The 21,675-nt window shown below is 36.7% G+C and overlaps 1 protein-coding gene across 3 annotated transcripts in view; it reads left to right on the top strand.

Moving 5' to 3' along the window:
• Positions 1 to 5,535: 5,535 nt before the first annotated feature.
• Positions 5,536 to 21,675, top strand: part of LOC144452827 (serine/threonine-protein phosphatase 6 regulatory subunit 3-like) — a 37,929-nt gene continuing 21,789 nt past the window's right edge. For all 3 annotated transcript variants that reach the window (XM_078143994.1, XM_078143993.1, XM_078143992.1), the window contains exons 1-7: positions 5,536 to 5,845; positions 16,523 to 16,608; positions 17,872 to 17,951; positions 18,727 to 18,886; positions 19,850 to 20,101; positions 20,947 to 21,128; positions 21,431 to 21,544. In XM_078143994.1, coding sequence (XP_078000120.1) covers positions 16,549 to 16,608; positions 17,872 to 17,951; positions 18,727 to 18,886; positions 19,850 to 20,101; positions 20,947 to 21,128; positions 21,431 to 21,544 — 848 coding nt within the window. In that variant the 5' untranslated portion in view covers positions 5,536 to 5,845; positions 16,523 to 16,548. The remainder of the gene's footprint in view (positions 5,846 to 16,522; positions 16,609 to 17,871; positions 17,952 to 18,726; positions 18,887 to 19,849; positions 20,102 to 20,946; positions 21,129 to 21,430; positions 21,545 to 21,675) is intronic.

Below are 21,675 nucleotides of genomic sequence, written 5' to 3'. Positions count from 1 at the left end.
TTATTTTTAAAATGGAACGCTCCTAAACTGCCATCTGACAATACTATCTCACTCATACTCATAAATCTCAATGAATTATGAAAGTATTACTGTAACTTTTACTGATAAAAAGTACATATATTTACAGTTTTTCGAAACACTTTTTGAGTTCTCACTACAAGGTTAAGTTTACAACTTTAGTCATATTTGGCAAATACTGGTACTCAGAAAATACAGTTTCAGCCACAGTTAATTGATTTCCACTGGTCTAATAAGACTATCACCTTATTGTAAATTGGCTAGTCTACATTATCTAGATAATATTTGTAAAAATGTTTGGTAATCTATTTTACCTACTATTAATTTCATACTCTGTAACAGGAATTTCAAAAGTACTGATAGATTTAGTAGTCTACATGCTAAAACTGTCAATTTTGTTTTCTGTATCACCAGAAAATGTTGGTCAAGATGCAATTTTTAGTTGTCTGTGTGATCTGGACTACCACTCAAGCTCTACACTAACAGTGAGTAACTTCACCTTTACAGTAAAATTTAAAAATAATAAAAATACAGTATCCCTCCAAATCTATTTTGGTATTAAAAATTGCAATGGTGATTATCTCCAATTGATATAAGATTCCAGTGAAGATGTTCTACATTTTTTGATAACTTGATAGCAGTTTTCACCAAGATTGAATATTTTCTTTTTTGTTTACGTAAATGTGAGATTTTGTTGTTCAGTTCTTTGGCAATTCAACCCTGAGTTGTTATTTGGGGTTCTGCTTTAGAGGCCTTTATAGAGTAGTGAGTTCCACTCTAAGAAAACAACAAAACATATTTACATAACAATATATTCTTTGTTATGTAAATTTTCTACCATGCTATCACTATTTTCTGAGGAGAACATTATTCCCACTACCTCTTTGTTCGAAAAAGAGTAATATTTTACAAAGCAAACAAAACCGTACCCCTGTGAACAATACAAGAACCAAAAAGCTCTGAAAACAACCACCTTCTTTCGCCGACTATCAATATATCAAAAAGCTACAATCAGAAAATCCCTCATGATTTTTCTTACCCTGTTTATCATCAAGTCACAATGACTATACTGAAAAAATAACAACAGCGATGTCAACTGTGACAATAAAGTAATTATTTGCACCCACATTTTCATTTTTGTGACTATTTCTACTCTAGCGTCAATCTCCCTGGAATAGCCTTCACTAGTCTGAAGGCTGACAGACTGCAATGTTCACTTTCTAGATACCATGTACCAGTTAGAGACCACAGAAAGAGCAGCTGCCTTCTTGTGGTTGTTTTTGATACTAATTTTGCATAAAATGAAGTGGCCTAGAGTACAATTCCCATTTTGTCAAGCATTGTGATAAGAAATTTGAAGAGGTTTTGATACCCTTGTTACCTTGTTCTGTGGGAACAGTAAGTATTTCTATTCTATTGTATGGAGTTATTATGAACAATGAGAAATAATTCTCAATTAACACATATCATTGCTGCTAATTGCCCAATTATCACTTCTGACAATGAGTCAATAGTTTGTTAAAATCACATAAACTTCCTTCAGTTATATTCCAATCGTAATATTTTCAATTTATTATTAAAAATCAAACCATACAATAGGAGCTTCATGGTACACTATGCGTACAACTAATTTGAATGTTAACCGAATGACTCACCGTTATGTCATACACGTTGTACAGGAATTCGTGACAATTTCCACCATTTTTATTTATTATATTTCCAATTTGACATTTAAATGCATACACACTGGATATAAATATAGAAAATTTTGAAATACACAATTCTCGGATTCCTTGCTTTATTTTTGTCTTTGTATCAAAAACAACGGCCTGCAAGTGACATCTGCCATTGAAGTTGTAGCATGCATTTTGATGTACTTGGAATTTTCCATGAATGAAATGCATGTTAGGGAAACGAAGAAAATATTATAGTCACCCAAAATACTAGAGTCACTGACTGCAAATGACCTACATATAGAGTTCAAGTGCAAGTTCAACGTCAAATAAATATTTGGTCTCGCGAGACTATATTGACAAAATTAATGTATATATTCCAGTCGAGATATTCAGTTAATGTGTTATGTTTTATGGGTATGAGTAACATCACAGAGCAAATTACAGCGACTGCAGTACTCATTCATACACATATTTTAACAGTACATAAAATTTATCGCCTTTGCATAAAACGTAAAACAGCTAAATTAATTACGTGATGCACTTTACGTGTGCCATACATTTTAGACCACGAGTCATTGTTTGAAATAAAAATAGATTGCACGAATTAAATTATGTTAAATTAACCACAGTTTCACTTGTCATGTTGCATGATTTGAGTTCCTTCCTTCGCAAAGCGTTAGGCAACTGTCATCACATCAGACTACTACTAGTACTAGACAGACAGGCCGTAGACTAGACCACGTGAGATTTTATAAGCATGGCAGGAGTGTTGAGAGAGAAAAAACACCATCCCTGGGAATACGACGCCCCTGCTGTGAAAAACAGTAGCTGGTACGACTACTGTATTTAAAAAACAAACAATTACATTTCAAAACACAACAAGTATTAATATTGCTGACAAAAAAAGTACATTACAAATGTATTTCCACATTCGCACAAATATTTGAGACCGGGGATTTTGACGGCTTCGATTGTCAAACATTGCATTGTGAAACTACAAGTATTTCGAAGGACAGCCACGCGCCAAACACAAAGACTGGCCAAAGTTCTTTGAGGAGAACTGAATGAAGGAACTATTCCAGGTTTTCTTTTCTAAGCAGGCAGCTGGCCCTCTCAGTAAAGAAAATCAAATGATAGAAAACATGCTCTTTGTTAGGGTAATTCTGTTCGCGTGCCGGCTGCCAAAGTACCCCCATCCGTCTTTGTTCCATTGTTTCGCCCACTTCACACCAAGTTTGGCTACACACAAAAACATTGGACACTTTAGTGTGTCTGGGGCGATTTTCGCTTCGAAAAAAGCTTCGCAAATGTCGAAGAAAAGTCCCGGAAAAAGAAATTGAGAAGCCCTCGAGGAGATGTCCCGAGAAAATGTATGAGATAACAGTGATAGTATCTGGTGACGATCTGCATCGAAACTTGTCAAAACACGCAGAGCTGGCTGCACAGAAATAAACAACTACCGGTATGGCACCACAATACAAACTTACCGTCACACAAAGAAAAAAAAAACTTCTGAAAGATTTACACTGCACTGCATCAAACAAGGAAAATACTGTTTCCGAATATACACCATCGTTCTCTTAGTATTTCCCATTGTACGAATCGGAAATGCCTGTCTGCGAAGCATTCTAAATAGCCGATGAGTCACAGCTAAATTTTGACACACTGACATCTAATACTACTAACGCTTACAAGCAGTGTCCGTGTTTCAACAATCGAAAAAACCGCTCCATGAGCTCGTAACCTTTACACGTGAACGTGGAGAAGATAAAATATCGACCCCTTCACAGCCAAAATGGTTAAAAAACAGTCTAACCTTGACACCGCATGTCGAACTCACAAGTTCTCGAAGGTTTGCAAACAAAAGACCATTGAAAACAAGGTCGGTCGTGCGCTCGTGTAGTGATGTACATGTTGTACATCCTACAACAATGAATCGTGAAACATTTTCTATGAAAACTTTCAAAATATTTCAAAGAAACCTTTGATTTCAAATATGAGCATTCTCATTGCCTAATTGTATGTTTTGGTGAAGTTTGATGAGAAGACATTGTGCCATTTGATTAAAATCCGATAAAAATTAGGAGCTAAACTTACCTGCATGCTGCACTCGCAGTACACAAAGAAGTTTGTTATTCATTCACTCTGGAGGTCATATGCATATTCATGACACATGTGACTTTATCCCTCTACCGGCAATAAATCAAATTCTTTTGTTTAAACAAAGGTTTGGTCCCGCGCGCATAACGTCGACGAGCTACTGATCACAGGATCAGATTTATATTTACATTATGTCTGCTGTTAGCTTTTAGGGAAAAATGATAATCGCGTATAATGAAGAATAATGTAAACCATCATAGAAAAATGTTCGCTGACTTCATGAGAATGAGAGAGAGAGAGAGAGAGAGAGAGAGAGAGAGAGAGAGAGAGAGAGAGAGAGAGAGAGAGAGAGAGAGAGAGAGAGAGAGAGAGAGAGAGAGAGAGAGAGAGAGAGAGAGAGAGAGACAGACAGACAGACAGACAGACAGACAGACAGACAGACAGACAGACAGACAGACAGACAGACAGACAGACAGACAGACAGACAGACAGACGGACAGTACAGATCAGTGACGCCGAACCTTATTTAAAGGTATGATATGCAAAATGTTCTTTATAAAATTAAGTTAATGAGCTTTAATAAAACAAGGAGGAATGTGTGTTCTTTGCATGGCTCGAAGTCTTTTCCTATTTCGGAAATATCTAACCTTAAAGGCCCACTATGCGTTCAAATTATACCTTAGTACGTGCATAGATGTTGTTATTGTTGATATCAAACAATGTACAGTATACATGAACATTGAACTATTAATTAAAGTTTTCTGTGACTTTGCTAAGACTCATACCTGAGTACAAGAAAGTGAATATAACAAAATTGACAAAAACGTGTTTTTAATACCCGTATGTAGGAAAATGTCCCAATGACATAAATATTTGACTTCCAGTCCAACACATTGGAACATTATACGATATGTACCTAGTTGTTGTGTTTGTGTCAACAGTCAATAAACTTGAATTGCATTTAGAAAGGACAAACTTTCTCTACAATATGCATGGGGATTGGTCGGGATGGCAACTGAGGTTTCTGTGACGGTGAATGTAGGTGTAAATCGTAACGTTACTGTATATAGGAACCAGACAACATGGGGATGTGAATACAGATAGAGTTGGAACGATATTGTTCTGTTAGTAACATTTTTTAATCGAGTCGTTTACTGCTTGTTGTTCTTGTTACTGTTGCTGCATTTATTTTATTATTATTATTTTTTTACTGTGGCTTGGGGCCTAGTCCCGGTCGATAAGCTTAGCTGCAACAGGTGTATCAGGTGTAGCTGTTCATGCATGATTCGCAATGATTTTCGGCGCTTTTTTTTTTATAAAGTAGTTTTACACATACTTTTTCAATCCAGGTTTTCGAGAGAGAAAACATTACAAAGTCCGTCAATAACTCCTGAAAACCACAGACAAGTAAATTACTTATTTGTCTGTTTGAAACGGAGCTACAAAAGGCTACGCGCGTAGGTACGCGGCCGACTGGGGGTAGAAATCGACATCTTCCATTTCAAATTACTTTAGCGGACGTCAGAATGTTAATTATCATTATTTGACATTTATTGTTGTCGTCATCTTTGTTTTCTTTTATTTTCCTAATACGGTTTTAAAGGTATTTGGGGATTGTATATGCGTTGGTCATGACGAAACGGCAGGACATAAGCCGTTGTTGAAATCTTCCAAAAGATCATCCATGACGTCACCCATGCCCGATGTCACGTGATTGAATACTATTATGGGATACCAAGAAGTATAATTTTTACCGCTGCGCCATTTTGGTTCAAAATTTCGTGTTTCCCGCCGTGGTTTTAACCTTTACAACAGCGAAAGTAAACCAACAGCCGTACTGACGGATGAACAGTTCAAATCTAGAAACTCCGATGAGTATTTGTGAATTGCTTGACAGCAATCAGTCGTGATTTGGTGGAAATAATATCGCATTTGCGGAGCCTACATGTAGTTCGGTTTCTGGATGTCGGTGTGTATATTTCTTCCTGTATGAAACTAAATTCACGTGGACATCGTTGGAAATCACAACAACTGAAATCATTTTCATTCTGGTGAGTATTTTGACTTCTCAAATTGTTGCTTTTGGTCTTTTAAACTTGTTCCTTTTATTGACGTTACGACGTGGCCGTCGTTTATATGATTTCCTTGAGTTTTGACAAAATTTAACGAGTTGCAAACTTTGAAATACAAACAGTCCGAGGTAATCATTCACATTTTTCCTCGGGAAACTTGTCAAAAGTTGTATCTGGAGGTTCTAACATAGGGGTCTTACGATATTGTGAGTTTGTTTAGATAGAGGACTTTTACGTCAGTCTTAGAGAAGATAGTCACGGTGAAATCTACTGGGACCGTCAACCGGGAAGTAACTACCGGTGAATCGCTATGTAATCAGTAAACATGAAAACACTCAGTACGTGGTCGAGTCTGTTATCGACTGCGCACTTCGACGTGATATTTCAGTAGTTTAACTTTGTCAAAACTGCATAGATTTCTGGAAGCAAATGTTAGGTTTATTCAGAAATTATCGGGGTCCGTGGATTAATTGTTTCCAAGAAAATGGAGGCGTAATAATATGGTCATGTACTGTGTGGTCAGCGCGACTGTGTACGTGCATATCTTCGTCGAGGGGAGTGGCGACGACTGCGGGGCTCTAAAAGGGATCAGATAAATGTTGTGTGGCTCTCCAATGTGTTTAAAAAAACAATACTAGTGACTTCAGACAGGTACTTCATCAATCGTCCCATACCATAGAAACCAAAGCTAATTTCAGGAGATATGAATTTCTTTGTATTTAAGAGGAGAGGTCTACCAGTGCTATGAATTTGTTGTTGACCTAGCTGGGGTGACCTTTTTATCACTGGAGTGACCTGACCTCATTACTAGGGGGAAATGTTTGCGATATCATAAAAATAGATACTGAAGTCTGAGTTAACTTAATTTGTAACAGAGGTTACCGAAGAGGATTTTCTTTGTCAGTTTTCTATTAATCAATAATCCTTATAACTAAATTAATTACAGTGCTAATAGTGTTAGATCAAAGTCCAGGAAGTTTTTGTTCGTCAGTGAAAAAAAACTCACCTCAAAAGAGGAATTACACAGTGATTCTACACTTCCAATGAATTATTACTTTCAGAAGTTAGTTACAATAATAATTAATGCCCCCTTGCCTTCAAGTCCTTGCATTCTGGTCTGCTAATGATGCATTTGAATTTTATTTAGTATTGGTATTCTTAGTTCATCTTCTGAATATAATATAGACTGCATTTTTTGGACCAGCCAGGCTTTCTTATTGTTCAAATCCACCAAGCCAGTGAGTTGGGCATGCTTCTAAAAATGGACAATTTCTTATGATTCCCCTAAATTTTATGTGTCTCATTCCTTTTCATATGTTCTACTTTGTTTTCTTTGTTTAAATTACAAGACTGTGTGTTGAATAAAATTGGACTGTTAGTGACGCACCTGGGGGAAGTTTTAAACAAATTATGTACAATTAAAAATTTGGCTGCCTACATTTATTTTTTCTGGTTCACTGACTGGACCCTTATTTTGAAAGTGTCCACATCTACATGTACATATACAGTGTCTGTGATATGGGGTAGAGTTCTCTAGTCTGATGTTGTCTGGAAAGGAAGACTTCTGATGACAAGCTAGTCCAAGAATAAGCAGGGGTGAACAAATCATTTTGTGAACTGGTGGTCCCCGGACCAGTGCCTTAAAAAATCCAGTGGTCCTGCTGAAAGAATTAGTGGTCCAACGTCCAGCTAATGTGAAACATTAAATCTTACCTATGAATCTGTATATTCAGACGACTTTTTAACATAGTTGTTAACAGTAAGGTACAGGTCCGACGGACCAGACAAGGTAGAATTTGTTTGGTCCGCCCAAAAAAATCGCGAGTCCCGGACCCAGGACCAGTGGATTTGTTCACCCCTGATAAGGTATCATTAAACTGTGTTGACTGACAAAAAAAAAATTGTTTTATAATTCTGACCCACAACATATATTTCTGTGTGTTATTAGAATGTATACAGCTCTTTTGCAGTAGCTTTCTCCCTAAAGATTTGAAAAATTATCCTGGCCCACATGAATTGGTAGACCAAGCATGTTTTTCCATTTACGACCTGTCATAAAAATGTACACAATGCAGTACCACAGGGTGGATGAACATTATGCACAAGATCAAAGTGCAGTTATGCATGCATTGCAAATTATGTAACAATTATAAATATTTTATTATTTTATGTAACAAGAGTTACACTTTACCAAGGCCACCTTGTCTGACCATATTTTTAGAACCAACCTAAGGAGTAAGGGTCAGAGTAGGCTCCCTAGCATAACTATTTTTCTGTGTACAGACAGCTGACAGAAAATGATTGATAGTTGAGTCTATTAACTTACCTGTTTTCTTTGTTTGATTTGACAAAAAGCAATAAAATTGCAAATAATTTGAAGAGATTATGTTTTAATTGGAAAATTTGTCTTAATGTCTTGACTCAGGAGTGTGTTGTAATGATGAGTCGACAGTTTCTGATCAGATCATTACATTTGGTGGTACTGCAACCATGTATCCTTGAAAAACAAAATGGCGGATATGTTGACGTCCACCAGATTCTAAGTATAATATGTATGTACTCCAGTATTTTGCAATGAAAAAATGACAAAAAACGTCCAGTGAAATTTACACAATAAATGTGTGATGTAAACAAATTTCTATTGTTGCTAAGAGTCTTGGAGAAGGAAAAGGTTAGGAACCTTGCTAACTAGTGTGTCCTCTGACGAAAGACATCACTTTTTGTTGCTGGTCAGTATGATAAAAACTGGGGTTCTTATGTACGTCACCAGATTGTACACGATGGGGGAAGTTGAGGAACAAATTTTATTATGTCAGTTGCCAGAAATGGCTGTACATCATTGGTGTATCAAATTGATGCTGAGGGCGCACTTACCCACTTAGAGATATGATGCAAAACAAAAAACTACTGAAAATAAAAGGAATGGTGTACAAGGTTTGCCAAATCCTTGTGATGCCCAAGAGGAGGCATTAGGAGGGTAACTCTTGTGGAAGGTGGGAGGGGGAGGGGTGTCGGCGTAGCAGATTTTGTGCAGTTGACATTGCAGTTTACGACAGGTATCCCCCTCCCCTGCCCAACGTTTCTATTTTCTCTAGACATGCACTATCTTATTGCACACTCTTGTGGGGTGAGGTTCCATCATAGTATTGCCGATGAGAAGTGCCATTAATATCAAATTGTCCGGTTTCAATATGACTGGATAGGAGTACGGAGGAATAGTGTTGTCTTGTGTAATTTATTTTCCAGGGTACCGTATGGCAGGAATTATTTAATTTAATTTAATTGGAGTACCAAGGTTATGGGATGATTGCCTTGAGCTACACAGTCTATTTCCAGTTGTAGAGTTGATTGACCTCAGCCAGCACTTCTCACACCCAGTGGGCATGCTTTTAACATGCCATCAATGAAATATTTATAAGTTTTAGAAATACATTTAAAGTTTGGATTAATACTGTATGCACCTGTGGAAATGTTTCAAATTTTATGAATCTGCATCTGTTTTCTCTTATTACAGTACTCTTGTGGAAATATTGTCATAAATAAATTTTCTTATTTTAGTGTTTATGTTTGCTCGTTGACTCTGCAATGTTTCTGTCAACAATTGTGAAATCTGTAGGTCATTGTTTCAAGAATATTTCAACTGACTTCCCAGTGTGCCGTTTAATGATAGCCAAATTTTGTTGTGAGTCAAAATGATCAAAACAGGCATTTCTTGTGAGTCACCACATAGTAAGAGATAGGGCAACAGCTAATTTTGGTGCGCCACTACAAATTGTGTGCGAAAGTGGCACGTTAATTTGGCGTAGAGGGCGCACTACTTCCCACCATATACAAAATGTATGTGTTCAGTATAGTTATTGTACGAGTGGTTTCACTTAATAAAGTAACAAAGGTGCTACTACTAAGCCCTCTTGTAATTTCTGAGCACTCTCGTGATATGAGGAAAATTGTTCTCTACATCACTTACCTTTATGCTGAAAGAAGTAAAATGGTATGAAAACAGTTGTTCTGGTTGTTATTAGGCATGTACATGTACAGGTCATTCTGTCGGCCATGATACCTCTTGTGAATAATTCTAGGAAGAAAACAGCAAAACTACTCTGAAAACAAATGATGATTTACCCTGACAATGGAGATTGGAGAAAGGTAAATGCTAGAACAAAATCACTCGCACTCACAAGCAACAAGTTTTGGACATTTGTAGGAGACTTGCATGTGACGGTTGGTGTCAAACTCTGTATTGTCTCAGTTCATATTTGCATTTACATTTACAGTGTACACACATCGAAGGAAGAGTCCTTATTAGTATGTGTGTATGTGCCCATGTGAACAGAGTAACTGTAGATTGATAGATGGTATTGTATAACAGTTATGGTAAAATTATTATCATAATTTTATGACCAGTAGCTCTGATAGCCTGTTTTATGTTTTAAGCTAATCCTATTTTTGGAACGTAGTGTGCCCTCTAATGGTAGCCACATTTTGTTGTTGTTAATCAAAATGTTAAAAACTGGCATTCCTTGAGTCACCACATAGTATGAAATATGGGAACACCAAATTTTGGTGCGTTACTACAAATTTTGTTCGTCAGTAGCATCAAATTGGCTTAGGGGCACAATGATAGAGAGTTTGATCTGTATGAGATGTTCAGATAACTTAAATGCATTTAACCCCAGGATAAGTAGTGTATATCAACATATTGAATGTTCTAATATCTTTCCTGTTTCTATAATGGCGCCATCCTGCCTCAGGCAGTGTGAAGTTATGATTATGAAATGAAGTTCTAGAGAATGAACTCTGAAAGGCTTCAAAGGTATCTGTAACCCACTTGAGGACAGGCTAAGGACGTGTTTGTTTACACGACATCAACTGAATCGTAGAAAATTTACAAAAATGTAAGCGAAGTGGAAATAAGGTCGCTATACTGTATGTCCACGTACATGTATCAGAAGTTCTGTAAAACCATGCAAACTTGGAATGGTACATGGAAGTGTCCTCAATCCAAAGAAGTTGATAAAAAGCAGATGTTTTGAGATTAACCCTCCATACTGGAAATCACACATACAGTACAAATGTACATTGTAAAATACATGTATTTTTTGTATGGCTTTTTCTGGACAAGAAAAATTCAAGAATTTTTTGTGTGGAACTGGATCCCAAAGAATTCATTTTCCTTATTTGTGTAGTGAATATTATTGATGAGTGTATTTATAAAACTTATAAAAAGCATGTTAGTGCTACATGTACATTAAATTAAGATAACGAAAAAAAAAAAAATTTCACCTTGTCATGTTACATGTATTTCGGTTAACTATATTTGGTGGTGCATTTGAACGGTGTAAAATTGATAACTGTTTAGTAGTCAGTATTTATTGGAATGTATGTACTACGTGTAATACCATTGTTTGGGTTCTTAGAATTGGTATTAAAGTCCATTACAAATACCAAACTTACAACACACGTCATACAAACATACTGAAATAGTTATGTTCATTTAGAAAGAGAAGTATTGAAAGAAAACAGCAGCTGCCTTGTATAAATGTTGACCTGCTGTACATAATAAATATTTGAATCCACAAATGCAAAAGTTCATATACATGTACATGTATACAATGTATGTGGATGTAATCACACCCACACATACTTAGACACACACACGCACGCGTGTGCACTTACATGCACACACACAGACATTGAGAGAGACAGACACCCACCACACACACACACACACACACACACACACACACACACACACACACACACACACACACACACACACACACACACACTCACACATTGATACAGACAGACACATTATGAACTTATTTAAGTATCTGATACACGTAAAAACCATGCGAATCACACAACTTACTGTTCTGAGTGTTCATATTCTCCTTTGCATCATACAGTTCAGACATGAAGTGTTTTGAAATAGTTACGTGTTTCCACTCACACAGTGACACATACAGTGTACATACACACCCACACTCACCCACACACACACACACACACACACACACACACACACACACACACACACACACACACACATGTACAATGTACATGTACATGTGTGTACACAAATACATATGTTGCGCCAGCTGATGGTGGTGATGATGATGATGATGATGATGATGATGATGACCGATGTAGCTGATGATGATGATGATGATGATGATGACCGATGTAGCTGATGATGATGATGATGATGACAACGACGGCGATGACCATATACAAAAATGTAGCTGGTGATGGTGGTGATGATGATGATCATGTACATGTAGCTGATGATGGTGGTGGTGGTGGTGGTGATGGTCATCATGATGGTGATGAGTTATAAAATCTAATTATTACAATCATGATGTAGAGAGGAGCTGGTTGTGAGGCTGAGATATTCTTGACTGTTAATTTGTTGGTTTAGAATGCTTTCCATTGTCTCATGTCGTATTGTCATTTGTTCCATACATTGCAAACTTTGTCATCTTCATCTCATTCTACATTCATATGTCTATGAATGTTGTCAATCGTCCAGGTATGGAGTTAATAATGAAGTAATTATAATGTATCTTACTGGACTAGCTGTTGTTTTGAATGACAACAGTTTCATCATCACATGACAATTCTACTCCATCAGGTGTCACCAACCATTTGTCATAAAATCATCAGTCGGCCTGAAGAAGCGTCCAGGATAGGACTTACAACTGTTGCCATTCAAAACAACAGCAAGTCCAGTAGGATAGATTATACAAGTTATAATAATATTTCTTTGTTGTTCACACATACATATACATGTACAATGTAAACAACATATACATTCTTTATCTACAATGTATCTTGATTAGTCGCCTGCAAGGTGAAATGATACACACACCAAATCTGGTTGAGAAAATCGTGCCGTGAGCAAAATTCTACCTTGTTGACATTTACACATGTATACCCTAACCTTTGCTATTTACACCATGCTAAATATTACATGATAAAAATTGTGTATGCACATGTAATTTGCATTTATTTTGTGATGAAGTGTAATTTTGAGTTCATTTTGTAGTCTAAATGTATAGCAGATTAGGACAACCATATTTTTTTTTATGTTTCTCATTTTATACGTAAAATAATTAGTTCATGGAAAAAAATATATTTGTAGGTGTGTGTATACAAATGTATGTTGATACTTTCAATTCTGGATGTCTTCGATATGAAAATTAATAGAATCGGTAGGAAACTACATGTATTTGTTTTAGTAGTAAATGAATATTTTTGCATTGCTTTGGTTTGATTTTGGGCTGTATTTAACAAAGACATGTTGTGTAGCGGATGTCAATTTTTAAAATTATTTTGTGGAATCGAATAAATACAGAGTTTGTTAGGTTGTGCACATTGTGTCCTCGAACCTTTGAACTGACGCACAACAAATTCTTGTGACGTACATGTACATGTACCACCGATATTTAAAATGATTTTGTGGAATCGAATAAATACAGAGTTTGTTAGGTTGTACACATTGTGTCCTCAAACCTTTGAACTGACGCACAACAAATTCCTGTGACGTACATGTACCACCGATATTTACAATTATTATGTGGAATCAAATAAATACAGGACTGGTTGTGTCGTGCGCAGAGTGTTCTCGAACCCAATTGATGCATCACTGAGTGATGTACAACAAATCCTTGTGTCACACCTAAAAGTGATGCTTCACTTTATCGATTACTTATTTTACTACAAACTAGTTTTTATTGTCGTGACCATATTTAGTGGATACCCGTGTGCTCTCTAAGCCAATTTGACGTGCCACCGATGTTGAGTGAGGCACCAAAATTTGGTGTTTACCTATCTCTTACTATGTGGTGATTCACAGTAAATGTCGTTTTTTCTCATTTTGACTCACAACAAAATTTGGGTATCATTAGAGGGCACTGGTACATGTACGCTGGTCATGGTGGGTACGCAGGTCATGGCGGATACGCAGGTCATGGTGGGTATGCAGGTCATGGCGGATACGCAGGTCATGGTGGGTACGCAGGTCATGGCGGATACGCAGGTCATGGTGGGGTACGCAGGTCATGGCGGATACGCACGTCATGGTGGGTACGCAGGTCATGGCGGATACGCACGTCATGGCGGATACGCACGTCATGGTGGGTACGCAGGTCATGGTGGGTACGCAGGTCATGGCGGGTACGCAGGTCATGGCGGGTACGCAGGTCATGGCGGGTACGCAAGTCGTGAGAAACGTAAAAAATAAAAAGGACTGTCCTTATGATGAGCTGAAAGCTAAGAAAAAGTAAATTTCAAAGGTCACTGAAAAACAAGGAGCAGTTACTGAATTGCTTCTCTTGCAGTATATCTGTAATTTGAGAGGATTAGAGAAGAACCCAGTAAATGTCAGAAGTCAGATAATTAACTGTGATTGATTTCATTCAAGGATAAAATGTCACTCCTAGCATTATAAAATGATAATATCCAGATTGAAGAGTTCTTATTAGAGTCGGATTTGGTTTCTGGAATCATCACTTGGTGTCTGACAGTCGTGTGGTTTTAGTGGACAGTTGAAAAATTATAATGCCTCACTGTTGTTTTTTGCGTATCGTAGAAAGTACTACAAAGGGTTAATACAAAAGTGACATCTCCCTGAACTCAATATATTCATGTATTTTACCAGGCTTCAGGAATCATCACTTGGTGCAGTGTTGTGAAGACTTGAAAGATTAGTGGTTTGTATGGCTTACGGTTGTCCCTAGCATATTATACAATATTTGAAGTGTTTTTGTACATGAGAATTCTACGCGAGATATTCATATGTTTTAACAGATATCTACATGTGTATGCATATATTAATGTGCAATGTACGAGTAACATTTGAAATTTGTCTGATTAGTGATTTGTATGGCTTACGGTTGTCTCTAACATGTAATATAACATTTCCAATGTTTTACATTAGTATGAAAGAGAATTCTACATGAGATATCGTTACATTTTACCAGAGATCTCTGCATAAATTGCTGTTCAGTGTATATGTGACATTTGAAATTTGCTATATGGTTAGTAAATTGAAGTATGGTTAGTAAATTATAGCAAAGACATTATGTGCACACTAACGCTCGTTTGTTAAATAGATCAAACCCCCCCCCCCCCCCCCCAGAAAAATAATGATAATACTGCATAACTAAAGAACATGTTAATTAACTTACATGTATTAATTAAGTTATTATTAATTAACTCAAGTACTGTACATGTAATTAGAAAATGGAAGTTGATATTCTAGATAGGACTCGATAATGTTACAGATTTTGACTTTGTTCTGACTTGAGTGGGAAGGAGGTGTCCTGACTTGGGGGAGGGGCGGGGGATTGCAAAATGATGAATCTTTCAGTTAAATACAAGGTGTGAAATATATCCACAATACTCAGATTTGAGATTGGCATCAAAACCAGGAATTGGACAAATTTTAATTCACAGTTATTTTTACACATTGGTGACTCAGACAGTCAAAAATCTGCCAAGTCAGGTGAACTGTCACTTTGCGTAGTCCCTGATGTTGAAGTGACTAAGTGTCTATAGAGAGAAGGTATTAGCTTTATAAATTATAGATATACATATAGGGCAAGGTGAAAGAGTGTACGTGATTCATGATGACAAGACTGTATTTACATTTTGGTGTTAAATACAAATCTTTTATGGCTGATGATGTCCGAATTTAAAAACTGTACTAGCTGTAGTCTATAGTTCCTTTACATCTGGTCGTATTCTGCCATGATGCAGGATCGCGTGATCGAAAACGAGACAAATCTTGACAGTGAATTATGCAAATGAGGTAGGGGTTTTCTCGACTGTGTACAGTATCCTTATAAGTTAGAGACCACGTTGGCATCCAGACAACACTACATTTGTAGCTATAAGTATAACTAGTATTATTTTTTTGATCAGATTTATGTGTACATACATGTTGAAATGTTTGTAGATTTCAATACATGTACCTTGTACATGTGTAGTTTGTACTGTAACCATGGTGAGGAACCCTAGTACATTGAAGTGGAAAAATCTGGTAAAACTTGCATAGATTTCCATATTATGTAAAATAATCCTGTTTTCCCAACTTGTAAATTTTGCCTACAAACAAATACCTCTCCCGGGAGAATGAGAAATAAGCATGGGTAGGGAATGCTGGGAAAAGCCAAGGTTATTCAACCATGACACAGTGAACATTATAAATATGTATCACCCGTTAATCAAATGAGTATGTTTTACAATATGTTTTAATCATATGATATTTATCTTTTTCTGTCGTTTAGACTTCCCTTTCTGTAGGTATTTCAGTATGAAACGGAATGCTCACTGTGTAACATAAATGTTTATGATCATTTGGCAAGCTGAGCTTGATATTTTCCTTGCTCTTGCATAACAACACTGTTGGCTAAACATAGCAGGATTTTTGTGGAGGAAAGTCTTACCAAACCCGCTGTTCACGCACAATCCTCCTGTGTTCGACAATAACAGTATTTTTTGTCATATCTAATGTTATATCTTTGTGTTGTTGTTTTGCTGTGGAGGAAAGTCTTACCAAACCCCCTGTTCACGCACAACCCTCCTTTGTTCGACAATACAGTTATTTTGTGTGTCATATCTAATTTTATGTATTTGTGTTGTATTTTGCAGACGTTTCAAGATAACATCTGTCAACCATGTTTTGGAAGTTTGATCTCCACACTACGTCACATATTGATACGTTACTAGACAAGGAGGTATGTATTTGTTTATTGCTACATAACTCCCAAACCATAGCAAAAAAACCCATAGTTGTCAAGGCATACCCAGGTGTAGGTCATTTTGAGAGAGAAGTAAAAGTGTGTCAGCAGCTTGAGGTGTTTTGTACCATACTATAATGAAGGTTTTAAAATGTTGTGTTTTTTGCTATGGTTTGGGAGTCTTGATAGCAAAGAGGAAATGGTGGTAAAATCTGCATATATTCCAATACGTGGTACCATAATTCTGGTGGGGAGCTCGAGTAAAATGATTTTACGACTCAGGTTTACGTGCTTACTACCCTTAACATAAACACTGGTAGGGAACCCTGATAAAATGACGAGGGAACTTAGGTAGATTTTACCTACTTTAATACCACCCTTAACAAAAACACTAGTAGGGAACCCTGGTGAAATGACAGGGGAACACAGGTAGATTTTACCTACTTATCACCCTTTAAGAAAACACATGGGTAGGGAATCCTAATAAATAACTTGGGAACCCAGGTAGATGTTACCTACTTGAAACCCTGATAAAATGAAGGGAACTCAGGTAGATTTTACCCTGTACAAAAAAACACTGGTAGGGAACCCTGGTAAAATGACTTGGCAACTCAGGTAGATTTCACCTACTTAATACCCTGTACAAAAAAACACTGGTAGGGAACCCTGGTAAAATGACTTGGCAACTCAGGTAGAATTTACCTGATCTATATTGACACATTCTTGTGCTTACGTATAATTCATGTATGGAGATAGTTGACACCTTGGGTATTACAGAATAGCAAAGGTCACATAATAATCTACATTCCAGTTTTACCACAGAGTACATGAATAATGATATTGTAAAGTTTGAATTCCTTCCCTGTGTACACATGTATTACCCCAGGTATTTATGCCACTACACAGCAAGTAGTATATACACACTTGACCCATGTCAAAGTAGATTAGGCCATTCCTGACTGCAAACAGGAAATAGAGAATACAGCGCCCTCGCTCAAAGAGTAAAATAATACATGCCTACCCAGAGACATATCAGATGGTGCGCCAGTGGCAAGTCAGATTGGCTTAGAGGGCATGTTGGTTAAGTAAGATATAGGGGAACACCAAATTTTGGTGCATCCCTAGAAATTGTGTGTGTCAGTGGCGTTCGAATTGGCTTAGAGGGCACATTGGTGTGGGTTGTAAAATTAATTTCAGGTGATGAGATTTGTAGGAAGATCTTCTATAAGATTTCCATTTTTCATTCTTTTATCTCTGTAGGATGTGACTCTGAATGAATTACTAGAAGAAGATGACGTATTGCAAGAATGTAAAGCACAAAATAGAAAACTCATTGATTTGTAAGTCTTCTATATTATACAAATGTATCATACATCTTATCACATCACCATATTATGAGTTCTTGCTCAGACTAGGGCTTGAAATTAACTTGTTCATAGTCCCAGTGGAGTACCACTTTCCAAGTTTGGTAGCCCAAGGACGGTGACCAGTAGTCCCAGTGGAGTACCACTTTCCAAGTTTGGTAGCCCAAGGACGGTGACCAGTAGTAACAGTGGAGTACCACTTTCCAAGTTTGGTAGCGTAAGGACGGTGACCAGAAGTCCTGTATGTGTATTCCTAGACTGAAAACAGAAGATTCCCAGTAGAACTATGTGTGTTATCAAAGTACTTTGATATCTATATATCGTCCTTCTACATCCTACTAAAATTAGCAGTAACCTGAGTGGGCTAACAGCTGTAAATTATGGTAGCTGTATGACAAGCATTTATGGGGATGGGGGTGGTGTGGGATGACACAGGATTACCATTAATATCACACCCTGGACTCAATGGGCTTTGATGAGTTGTCATTTACTGTGGTATTATACACACACATTGACTAAATAATTTAAGCTATGAGTTCAGAAAAAAATCGTTGTAATTCCACTAATGTGACAAACTGGTTTACATGGGATTTTGTTGATAATTGTCATTACATAGTACTGCTACAGAGAACACTGCAAACACTCTGCAAACACCCAGAGTATGCCATACTTGCTGTCGGGCATCATGAAGTTCTGTTATATATATTTTAGAAAATAATCCAATTAAATTTGTTTTGTGATTTGCCCACAGCCTAACCAAACCAGAAATTATGGAAGAAATGGTAAACCTTGTAATTCAAGAACCAACAGAAGACATAGAAGAGAAATTACGGTATAAACATTCTAATACTGCGTGTGAATTATTGACGTCTGATGTAGCGTCAATCAATGATAAATTAGGAGAAACTGAGGTAAGTCGGTCTGTAATTCTTGGTACCTGCAATAACATTTCACCTTGTGCCAGACGGTCAAAATAGAACAAGAAGGTCGATGTATTCTTAGTACCTGTAATAGCATTTTATGTCATGCTAGAGGGTCAAAATAGAACAAGAAGGTTGACTTATTCTCAGTACCTGTAATAGTATTTTACCTCATGCTAGAGGGTCAAAATAGAACAAGAAGGTTGACTTATTTTCACACGCACCTAGAGTGAAGCACATGGAGTGGAAGTTTTGGTGTCAGCCAAGAAATCCAGTGTTTGTTATTTTTATGATGTGCCTAGGCAGTAATATTCTACTTCAGGTACTGAGAATTGGTCAGTGTTTTCAGTTATATGATTGACCAGTAGTCCCCCGTAATTCTTGAAGTAGTGTTATGTTATCAGTAAGGCCATAACATAAAAATTACTCTTTTGTACCGGACCAAGTCTTTTCAACCATACAACTGTTTTTCACACCCAGACTACAATCTTAAACTTTAACTTAATTGTAACCCCCTAGTGTGACAGAAAATTGTTGAATGGTCTACCATAGTGATACAAGTATGCAATGTGTTACAGACCTATCTTTAACCAAAACTGAACTGTAAGTGTGTTAAGGAGCCTTTTGCTGTATTTACCCGAAAATGCACTTTAACTCCATAACTTGATTGTAAATAATCCCTCACATTGATGCAAATATAAGTTAGAATTTTTTCCTATAATATAATCAAAACTGAGCTTTAAACCCCCCAGCTTGATTGTAATTGATCCATCATAATCAGTGATACAAATATGGAGCGTGCTAAGGAGCATTTCAATTCTTTACCCAAAATCAAAATCTTACTCCTTAGTTTGATCATTACAAATACATCTATTCAAAACAGGTCCACCAAACTGCAAACATGCCGCCACATCTAACAAGTCGTACATTAATTATTTCTTACTTTCTTTCTAGGTTTTAATGAACAAATTATGGGGATTTCTGGAATCAGAAGCACCATTGAATCCATTACTGGCCAGCTTTTTTAGTAAATGTATGGCAATGCTGCTAAGTAGGAAGACTGAAAGTGTTATAGAATTTATTAAAAGTAAAGAAGACCCTGTTGGATTACTAGTTACTCATATCGGTACTTCAGCCATTATGGATTTCATTTTAAGATTAGCTACCTGTGCAGAAACAGCGCAACTTAGACAAGATATTTCTTATGTAAGTATTTTGTGCTGTATTTTTACAACCCATAACACTGAAGTAATACACTTTCTGTATTTTGTGTTGTATTTTTACAACCCGTAACAGTGAAGTAAAACACTTTCTCTATTTTGTGCAGTTTTTTTACAACCTATAACACTGAAGTAAAGCACTTTCTGTATTTTATGCTGCATTTTTACAACTCATAACACTGAAGTAAAACAATCTGTATTGTATTTTGTGCCGTATTTTCACAACCCATAACACTGAAGTAAAGCACTTTCAGTATTTGACACACTCATTTATTGTGTGCCTATAAAGTGTAAAAACATGCTCTTTCAATTGCTTTACTTATAAACCCAGGGTATATGACCTTTCAACTGTAGTCAGTTTGTATATAGTGTTTTCTGCTAACGAACAGCAGACTATTACAGTGAATGCTAGCATCACAACTGGTTATTTCTCATTATACCATGCACGAGCCATTTAGAACAAAAATATGGAATATATACTCTGGTCGTTCTACGTCATAACAACATTCATCTATGTCACAACAACGTGTATCTACGTCACTGGTTCTGCTGTGTTCGAAATATGAGTCAAAACGTTCATAATTGCCATTACTTTCCCTGATTTTTTCTTTGATATTTGATTATAATTATGTTATTCTCCAATATTTTTCTTCATTCAGCCGGAAAATACTCATGACCTAAGGGTTTTGATAAATATAACAAAGGCCCCTCAGGTGACTAATATTTTCCTTGCCTGCGCGAAGAGAAATATTGGAGAATAACATCTCAATGTCGCATGTCATTTCCATTGATTTAAAATTTATGGTCAAATATTTGTGTTTTCTTGATCAGTGGCTGAATGAACAGAGGCTTATACAAAGGCTTATAGAAGTAATAGATCCTACAACACAAGATGAATATAAACATAGTAATGCTTCATTAACGGTGTGTGAATTGATACGACTTGGTAGAGAGCATATGTCACAGTTACAGGAAAGTGCAGATGAAGATCCACTGCTAGCAACTATAGAACAGTAAGTCAACCTTTTGGGAACTTCAAGTCTTGTTTGTTTAACTTCATAGTTGTTAAGCTGCTGTGGTTTGTGACGTGAATTAGTATCTTTACTTAGGTGATTCCAACATTCCAGATTTAGAAATTCAGACAATGGGGGGGGGGGGGGGGGGGGGGGAGCAAATCAAGTTACATCACAGTCCATTACATAAAGAACACACACACTTTATCACATACATCACATCACATATGCACCACAGAATAATTACGTACGTCATTTCAAGAAACAGAAACGAACTAAATGAATCTTGGTTATCGTTGCAGACAAGAAACAGTAGCAGAGTTAATGAATCATATGTTACATGAAGAAAAGTCAGAGTCTGCTCTAGCCAATGGTGTCTCCATTCTTTTAGGGCTCACAGAATTCAAAAAGACTGGGTAAGTTCAATGAAACTATATTCAACTTGTACACACCCTCCATACAATGAGAATATACTTGACATGAAAGTCAGTAACGTGATAAAGAATGGCCTTTATTCAGTTATTTATTTATTTCTCGGATAACCAAC

This window comes from Glandiceps talaboti, chromosome 23 (genome assembly GCF_964340395.1).
Source record: "Glandiceps talaboti chromosome 23, keGlaTala1.1, whole genome shotgun sequence".
NCBI classification, from domain to species: Eukaryota; Metazoa; Hemichordata; class Enteropneusta; family Spengelidae; genus Glandiceps; species Glandiceps talaboti.
Note: the sequence above shows the minus strand (reverse complement) of the source record. Positions and strands in the feature narration are given on the sequence as shown.